The sequence below is a fragment of the Lipotes vexillifer genome, unplaced genomic scaffold (assembly GCF_000442215.2).
Source record: "Lipotes vexillifer unplaced genomic scaffold, Lipotes_vexillifer_v1.1 scaffold946, whole genome shotgun sequence".
Lineage (NCBI taxonomy): Eukaryota > Metazoa > Chordata > Mammalia > Artiodactyla > Lipotidae > Lipotes > Lipotes vexillifer.
In genome coordinates, this window is record NW_006776646.1 from 1,725,982 (window position 1) to 1,736,198 (window position 10,217).

The 10,217-nt window shown below is 39.0% G+C and overlaps 1 protein-coding gene across 2 annotated transcripts in view; it reads right to left on the bottom strand.

Moving 5' to 3' along the window:
• The window catches only part of BBX (BBX high mobility group box domain containing), a 282,615-nt gene that overhangs the window by 100,233 nt on the left and 172,165 nt on the right, over positions 1-10,217 (bottom strand). For both annotated transcript variants that reach the window (XM_007450540.1, XM_007450539.1), the window contains exon 4: positions 1,312-1,482. In XM_007450540.1, coding sequence (XP_007450602.1) covers positions 1,312-1,473 — 162 coding nt within the window. In that variant the 5' untranslated portion in view covers positions 1,474-1,482. The remainder of the gene's footprint in view (positions 1-1,311; positions 1,483-10,217) is intronic.

A 10,217-nucleotide genomic window follows, 5' to 3' on the forward strand; every position in this document is an offset into this window, starting at 1 on the left:
GCTGAGACGAGTGGAGGATGGAGCTGACCCAAGCCTAGGGCAAAAGACTGAACGGATATCGAAGGCCTGAAGAATAGTAAAAGCATGTTTATGAAATTTGTAGTGACACAAAATAAGTACTCATCTATTTTTTATTGATTGATTGATTAACTGATTGATGGCTGCAATGGATCTTCACTGCTGCGTGCGGGCTTTCTCTAGTTGCGGCGAGCGGGAGCTACTCTTCATTGCGGTGCGCGGGCTTCTCACTGCAGTGGCTTCTCTTGTTGAGGAGCACGGGCTCTAGGTGCGCGGGTTTCAGTAGTTGTGGCACGGGACCTCTAGAGCACAGGCTCAGTAGCTGTAGTGCATGGGCTTAGCTGCTCCACAGCATGTGGGATCTTCCCAGACCAGGGCTCGAACCAGTGTCCCCTGCATTGGCAGGCAGATTCTTAACCACTGCGCCACCAGGGAAGTCCAGTACTCATCTATTCTTCTACTGAGCATATAACCATTCAAAATCTACTCTGTGCCAGCCACCATTCTAGGCTTTGAGGAAGGAGAAGAGGACAGGAAGGGCAAGACCCTTGCTCTTACCGAGCTTATAGCCTAGTCTAGGAAGGAAGACATAAACAAGTGCACAGCTAAACACAAGGCAAATAAGAAGAAGTGTGAGGGAGGAAATCCTCAGACGTGGAATGCACACTGGGTGGGAGGGAAACCTGAGATGATGGGGAGGTAGTCCCTGTGCTGAGCCCTGAATGATGAAGAGGAGGAAGCAGTCACGCCAAGATCTGAAGGGACGTGTGGCTTTCTAAAGTCAGCTGCATGGCTGTGTGACTTTCTCGCAAGAGCTGGCTGCCCAAGTGTGAGACCAGAGGAGGGGACTAGGAGGAATGACTGAGCACAGAGGCATGGAGGGGTGACAGCAGCCGGATGCTCTGGAGGCCTCAGAAATGAGGACCTGAACAGCTCTGAACCTGCCTATGGTGGCAAGGCTAGGCTGGGAGGGAAGAGAGGGCAGGAGCAACAGGTGGGTGCAGGTAAGCACATCAAATTTTATGAACTCACTGCATTTGAATATTGTCTGTAAATTATTAGTTAATTGACAGAAATACTATTTAAGAAGGATCTGTTTCAGTTTAAACTACTACTACAGATACTTTAAGAGTCATCAACATTTGGAATAAAAATGTAGATTAAGCAGTTAACTAGGATTCAAGTTATACAGACTCCTAGAAACGCCTCCTTTGCACCACACAGGTTCACTGCAGTTTCCAGAATGAATGGTCAAATAAACTTAAAACTTCTACAATAAAAGGAGGAAATTACCTTATCAATATCCTCCTCTTCGTCTTCCTCTTCTTCCTCTTCTGAAAAGTCAAGAAGTTTCTTTGCTAGCAATGGATGCCACTGAAGACACTTTCGTTTTGGTCGTTTTCCAGCCCCTTCTCCTTCTGCGGAATGATCTTTATTTCTATTACTGCCTTTCATTACTGTGACCTGTAGTGATGAAAAAAAGGAGAAACAGAGAAATTAAAGTAAACTTGATTAAAATTAGTTTATTTAGCTTCCTTAACTTTAACTGGATTATAGTTTTAATGATTAAAATATCTACCAGCTTAGACATTTACTGGATTCAGTAAGAACTAAGTACATAATCAAACATTCATTTTAGTGGGTTAAATTGCTAATAAAATTTGCCTTTTATGAAATCTGCTTCCTTCCACTTCATAATTTCAGAACTCAAAACCCAAATAAAGTGTTAGGATGATTACAAGTTACTGTCACCTGTTCCTATTTACTCAAAATAGTGTTTCTCAAAGTTTTCCACCAGAGGAATGTGAAAGATGCCTCCCAGGAGAGCAAAGGTGCTCACAGAGGTGGGCCTCCCTACATTCTCCAATGGCTCCTATTTTATCATAATTTACATGATGCCTCCCAGGGGAGCAAAGGTGCTCACAGAGGTGGGCCTCCCTACATTCTCCAATGGCTCCTATTTTATCATAATTTACATGAATTTCACATTCTATACTATGATAAATCTGAGTCTGAAGTATTATTAAGTAAAATGAATGCTTTATAAGAATCAAGTGTTTTAGATTTAAAATAAAACTATTTCATAAGATGACACACATTTTTCAAAAACTAACTGCAGCCTCCAAGGATCCCGTCTATGCATGAATCACTTGGTGGGATGAGCACCCTTCTGCACCGGCCTGTGATACAACAAATCACAAAGATCTTTGCATCTCCCTATTACATATGCCCTACAATCCAGCAACAAAGTTTTGCTCTCTAGGCTTTTTTCCCCTAAAAGACGATTGGCTGAAATAGCTAGGCTATAGTCAGGCTATGAATCTGACAATATCTTTCAGAAGCCGAAAATTCTAAATTATTTTTCAGTGAATATTTTGAAAAGTTTTTCTCAATGAAAGAAACTACATATTTATATTATAAAAGTGAAAATAACAAAAAATGAGGTTTACCTTCTCCATCATGCCCAGTCCCACAGCCCAAAGGTAAATTATACAGTTTCTTACATGCTTTCTCATAATTATTTAATATTTTTCATTCATTCATTTGAAGTAACATTAATATACAAATTACTCTTTATACATAGTCATGTGAAAATTGAAACAATACAGTTAAATGCCATCAACTTAGATGGTTCATGCTGACAAATACAAATGTAAATGCCATTGCCAAAATCACAGGGTGGTGGTCTTTTTGGTCAGTTTAAATCTGTATTGGTCCAAACACTTGCAAAGTACTTTTTTTTTTTTTTTTTGTGGTACGTGGGCCTCTCACTGTTGTGGCCTCTCCCATTGTGGAGCACAGGCTCCGGACACCCAGGCTCAGCGGCCATGGCCCACGGGCCCAGCCGCTCCGTGGCATGTGGGATCTTCCCGGACCGGGGCATGAACCCGTGTCCCCTGCATCGGCAGGCGGACTCTCAACCACTGTGCCACCAGGGAAGCCCTATCAATAAACTTTTAATGCCATGTTGCTGACACTAGGATCCATGAACATATAGTTTCAATATTCTTCTAGTTCTTCAGCCTTCAAAACAATACGACATAAGCAATTTTTTAATCTTCCTTCCTTGTTTCTGAGTTTGGGGTCATATTTAAGTCTTCTTCATTTCAAAATCGAAAAATATTCACTAATGTTTCCTTTGAGAACTTACGTGACTTCATTATTTTAAAGAAACCATGTAAATAACTGATCAATCTGGAATTCATTCTGACAAAGGAGTGAGGGAGGGATCTAGCTTTTTTTTTTCCCAAATAGCTAACCAACTGTTCCAAACCATTTATTAAATCATCCAGCTTTTCCCCATTTCTTTGAAATGCTACTTTTATCCTACACTACATTACCACATGTGTATAAGTCTACTTCTGGATTCTCTTCTGTTAATCATCCCCTCTGTTTTCCTATCCTTTGACCAACTTTAATATCCTTAGGACAATATCATTCTGTACGTTTTTCTATACACAAATATATCAGTAAACACAGCCATTTAAAACTTTTAAGTTGAAAATATCATGCTCTTCTAAGTCAATACACCTTGATCATCCTCAATTTGTAATAACTATAAAATATTCCAAAATAGGAACATATCACAATTTTCTCAATTATTCCATGATTGATAGACGGTCAGATTATTTCTTGTACTACAATAAAATCTTCATTTTAATAATCTTTTAATCTTCATTTTGATAAAATCCTCATTATTAAAAGCTGTGTCTAGCCAAAACAAAAAACAAAAAAAGGGTGGGGAGGTGAGAAAAACATGTTCCCGTGGTTTTCTCAGCAAGAAACTTCTGCTGAGTATCTGAAGCAATTACATGATTCATGTGGCTGCCTCAAGAGTAGAAGTTATTGAAAACTCTAAATGGAATTAGTTATCTGGTATGCTCTTAATAAATAATAAAGGAACAACGATTTCTTTGAATTGATAGACCATTTAACGATCCCCAGTCTATCTACAAATAAAACTTGGCACGGAAAACCAATTTCTAAAAATACCAACGCTATATAGAGAGAAGAGGAAACAGCTATTTTTGTGGCTTATTAATCACTTCAGGATGAGATGCTTGAGTGGTAATTAAACCCATACTGGGTTTTAATACCGGATATTTTATAACACATTTTTTAAACAATAAAAGAAATTAATGGGAAACTATACGTCAGGCAAGCTGTTATCAACGGGAGAGGTCAAAGTGATTGCCAGTGCCTAGAGAAAAATACATCATTTAGCCTCAAGGATTCTGAATATGCTATTTGATTATGTGTGAATTGTGTTTAAGTGTATGTGCCTTTGCATATATTTATGCGTAATTTCAATATTCAAACAGAAGACAGAATATCAAGAATCAAATGAATGGATGGTATATGTGGCTTTGGGGTTCAAAATAACCACATTCTCCTCCTCCCACCTCAATGTTCTGATTCTTTCCACATAGCTGCTACGGCACTACGATAATGTATATCTTCTCTGATACTCCCAAAATTAATCTCTCCATCCCCATAAATACAATAGAAAGATTTTATATTGCTGACAACACTTACCACATTTTCCCTTGAATTACAATTATTTGGGTACATCCTACCTCCATCACTAGGCCTTTTTCTTGATGATCCAAGACTAGTTATCTTTATATAGAAGTATCTGGCTTATCAGAACATCAAGATCAGTCAGTTGTGAGAATTGTTATAAACCACCATATGAAACTCCATGCTAAATTATGGTGATAATTCACTATTTTTATACAATAGAATGGCTTCAAAATTAACCCCCATCTCTCTCATTCCTGTGAATTCAGATATTTCTTCCTGAGCAGGAAAAAAGGAGGTCTGAAAACTATGTATAACACTGAATGCGGGCCAGGGTGGCATGTTCTGTGTGAGAACCACCGAACCCCTGGGTTGTATGAAAAGTAAGATTGATGACCTCTAGCACAGTCTAGAACAAAGTAGGGGGGAAATATTTTTAGCATGAATGAAAGCTGAATTGAAGATAGTAAACCTGGAACAAAATAGTCAAGAAAAGTGTAACTGACCTAATGACCATGAAATACCCCAAACTATAAACCAGAGATTTTAATAACTTATAGTTATCTTATTACTTTTTAATTCACCATGGATCTGTTTTCAAACTGTTGAAAGAAGGCAGAAGAATGTGTGTGGGGGGAGGGAGGGAGGGGATGATGCTCCTGATTATCATTCAGAAGTAATGAGAAAGCAAGAGAGGAGAATGCAAGAAAAGATGAAGAAAAACATCTTCTGAGAAAGAAAAGGGAAAAGAAGGCAGAATTTTGAGACTCAAGCATATTGCTTTTCTTATTTCAACTGTGAAGAGGAAAAACTGTTAATTTCTGTTAATTTTTGACAGTTACAGAGGGTACCTTTGTAATTATTTTGCCACTAAAAACCCCACACACATTATAAAGTTCGGCTTCTTGTTCTGGAATATGAGCAAATTAAGCTAGCAAATCTATATGTAATGAATGAAGCAATTGGGGGACTTTATTCAAAAGGGGTCCTTCTTCCTTTCTGCATGGCAACTGTAGAATAACAAAGCAGGTTATTCAACTACCAGTGGACGCTGTACTTGAAAGACTCAATATCATAAAATTATGTTGCTGAGATTATCAAACGATGGAGGCTGAAGGTCCCTATCCAAAATACAGTTGACCCTTGAACAACATGGGTTTGAACTGTGAGCATCCACTTATACATCAAATTTTTTTCAATAAAAACAGACTATATTACTACATGATCCACGGTTGGTTGAATCTACAGATGGGGGAGCCATGGGTACAGGCAGGTGACTGTAAAGCTATATATCCCCTGCATTCAAGGGTCAGCTGTATTGAATATTTACTTATCTTATAAAAACAAACCAACCCATGTGTTCCCTTTTCTTTGCCAGATGAGTTACCCTAATTAGTACTCATAATACTGAAGTAAATGTAAATCAACTTGCTGATAAATTAGGAAAAACTTCATTTACCTATATTCTTCAAATGCAGCAAGTCCACTCATGAAGACCTTTACTAAGGTCAAACTTCATGAGAAATTTAAAGAAGAAATATCATAGAAGAAACAGGACAAAGTAAATACCAAGTTTAACAAAAGAAAAAAATGAACACTGAAGCCTAACAGGCCTCCTTTAGAATCCGGCCTCTACCACTAACTGCTTGTTATAAAGTTATTCATCTTGCTGATCTTTCCACACATTAAAACTAAGTAATAGCTCTACTGTGAGAACACTTTTTATATAACACCCAGCACAGAGCCTGGCATCTAGAAGGTTCTCACTCCATGTTAGTAAATCCTCCCTTTACCCACAAGCTTTTTAGAGGGAGTATGGGTTTAACAGGCAGCACGTTCTCGCTTAACTCAGCCTAAGATGCAGTTCAAGAGAGAGCACAGAGGACTCCCATTTAACAGTGGTCCACATGCTTCCCAGATGATATAACCTCCAGCCTCAGCAACTGAAAAAGAAAGACGGAAAGTTTCTTTTCTTTTGTCTGAGTGATATACAGTCAGAAACAGAGCCTTGGCATAGTCATAAATTCTGTAAGATCCTCTAGTCTTTCCTCTTGTCTCACAACTTAGGCAATCAGTACACTTTAGCTTTTAAAACACTGTGTAAATTTAACTGTGTCACAGGGGTATTTTAGAGTTTAAACTGTTTCCTAAATGTCCAATAAAATCCCATTCAAATCATATTAATGGAAATTCAGACCAAATGAGACAAGGGAAGGTAAGGGAGGCCCAGGAAATTTCATTGTCAGACAGCCATGCATTCTAACCTCAAGTAAGGCCTCTCCTGGGTCCAACTAAGACTGTAAAGCTTTAGAGCTGTCTCGGATCTACAGAGAAGATGAAAAATCAGCGCAAAGAAATGGTGGTAAATCGGTAGCTCTAGAGCTTCCCACAAGTTGGACCAACCTGCTTAAAACCTTCTGAGAGTGCCGCTGCTCTCGACACCCCTGCTTCCACTGCCTTGCGCACTCCCTAAAATTCTCCCACTTTCTGACAAAATGGACATCCTCCTCCAAAGCCCAGGTAATATATCACTTCCCTTCTAAAGCTTTCTGTGAAAACCTCAAGTCAAATGCCATCGCTCTTTGATCACACTTGAGCTTGCTGGTCAAGCACTTACCATGGTGTTTCAGTTAGTTTTATCTACATCCTCACTATCCTCCACAAAATAGGTTGTGAACTTCTAGAGGGAAGGTGTCATGGTTTCTTACTTTTCTGTCCCAGGACCTCAAACTGAGCCTGGTACACAGCAGTCCCTGTAAACGGTATTTATGGCTTATAATTTCCTCACCTAACACTTAACCACATATCACAACTTCCCAGAATGAATTGTTCCTCAGGATAATTTGAAAAACAATACTAATACACAGCTAATATTTATTAAATACTAATCGCTTCATACTTAATATTCATTATCTCATTTAATCCTTATAAGAACCCTTGAGGCAGGTACTATACTATGCATCCCAGTTGAAGAAGCTGAGGGTTAAGCCACTTGCCTAAGGTCACACAGTTAGCAGCAGAGAAGCTGGCACTAGAAGCAGGAAGCCCAACTCAGGAGCCCAAATGCACACCTAGGACAAGAAGCTCTAATATAAAGCCTTCCATCTGTTGATGCTCTGGGCATTTCCCATAGAACAAATAGCTTAGGAGCCATGGAACTACCTAAAGGGAGCACTGAAGGGTTGGAAAGTGAACACTTTCAATGGTTCATAGCAGAAAAGTAAGTGTACATCTCTGATGACTCCAAGCGATAATTAAATTAGATTAACTTTAAAACTCTTTGAAGATAAAGCCCTACAAGTGCTAATCATTATTATTTATTGTAATTCTAATGACAATTTTAAACTGTAGACAGGTTAAATGAAAAATATCTTTCTATAAAGTAATACTCTCATTTTAGAAGCAATTCAGTCACTCTATTCATGCAAAGAGTGTCTTTAAATGCACTCCTTATTGAAAAGCAGTAGCTCTTCAAGTTGAAACTTTAACTCTGTCAAGATGTTATCTACATGCTCTTCATGAATACTAATAAGACACACACTATTTGAAGAACGGCTTAGCTATACTGGCAGTTCTGGTTCCTGTGTCCTTCTCTCATGAAGGAATATGTATTCTAAGATCTCTGATACTCACACCTCCATGACATTTGGCCTTAGGAGAACTTAACATGGTTCTCAAAATGCATGCTACTCTAGGCTACAGATAGAAAAAACAGCTACCTTGAAAGAGACAAGGCACCAAAAGAAGTGACTTAGGGAAGAAAAACTACTTACACAAGGAATTCAGTAACAGGCTGGAACATGTTCCCCATCACACCACCCTCCCCCAAAAACCCAACTCTCTGTTTTCTTATGATTTTATGGTGGCGTTTACATTCTTCATCACAAAGTCACCAAATTCCTATTCTTCAACAGGCTTAGCATAATACACTTGCCTCTTTTAGTTTCTAAATTAACAAAGGTGCTTTTTTTTTTTTTAATCCATTTATTAGATGGTTAGGACATACTTATCCCACCAACAAGAATCTGACGCACAACAAGACAAACTCACGGGAGTCTCTTCCTCATTTATTCTCAATGCAGCTGAACGCGTATTTATTGATCACATGTTGAGCTATGCACTGTGGGAGTTAAGTGTACAGCCTTACCTCTCATTTAACCATCGCCCCTGCTCCCCTGCCGGGCTGGTGTTGTCCTGTCTGGCAGCACCTGCCTTGTGCTTCCTCAGCTCTCCCAGGCCTGCACACTGTACCCCACACACCCATTCTCACTTTCTGTGCAAGTCCCCCTGAACTCCCATTTCTGAGGAGCTATCTTCATTTGACCCAGCTCCTGTCTCTTTCCTTCCTGAGCACCGGTTTTGGCCACCCACATTTAATGGCTGTGCCATATTTTTTGACACTTGATTGTATAACAATCATCATTTTCCCGTACAAAATATGTATAATGATTCCATATGAACTCCTCCCACAGAGACCCTTGAGGGTAAAGAACATGCCAGATGCTATATTTTCTGGATCTGTCAGAGCAAACATCCAGTGTTAGACAGGGAGTACATGAGGAAGTGAACACAGAAACAATACCTTTCTGCTTTCTTTAGTATGATGTTTCTTTACGTTGTTTTGCTAGAAGGCAGAGGAGATATAAGGCTTGAAAAGAAAATATGCAGAGAAGGAAAAATAAGAACCCAGAAGGGTTACTTGGGAGGGGAGGGGAGAAACAGGCAAATGGACAAGGCGATGTAATAAATATAATGAAATCTAAGTCACTTCCAAACAGCTGTCAGTACTAGTCTAAGAACATGTTTTCATAGCTTTATTCCCCTCTCTGGTTATTCGTTACTGACTCTCATTATTCTCTCAAAATAGAATAGCATAGCACCTTCAGCTCATTAGCTCTCTTTTCCTATCATAACTGGTCTGCTAATTCACCTCAACTCTGAACTCATCTAACCATTTTTCTTTCCCAGTCTATCCCCAAGCTGCCAGCTGCTCCCGTGGTCTCACACTACTACAAACTTTTCCAATCTCAGGTTGGTCTTCAGTGCTCGTTCACAGTCTTGACGTGTCTTAGTCCCACCCAATCCCACAGTGCCCATTATAACTTGCTGGCTTCTCCTCAACCCCTATTGATGATGATGAGTAAGGATAGTAATAATAGTTACATATATGTATAAAATGCTTCTCTATATATAATGCTTATGTATATATTGCTTCCTATGTGCCAGAAGCTAAGAGCATTCTACTTATTAATTCTCTTAACACACCACAAGCCTAAGAGGTAGGTACTATTATAATCTCCTTTTTACGGATGAAAAAACTGAGGCACAGATAACATATAGTTTGCCTTGTTTAGTTTGTTAAGTTAAAAAGGTTATTATAATATTACATGTATCAAAATGGTGGGACACAATTATCACATTGGAAAGAAGCTGAAGCATAAGAAGACAAGCTCACGGAGTCATTTATTGCCAATGAAGTTGAATACATATTTACTGATCACCTGAATAACTATGCATTATGTTTGTACATTACAGAATGTCCAAGGTCACACTGCTAGCACATAACTGGTGGAGCCAGTATCTGGCTCCAGTCTGGCTTCGGAGTCTGGTTCTGGACCATTATACAATATTGCCTCCTAATAATAACTAACCTGATTAAACCTTTGCTACCTGCTGAA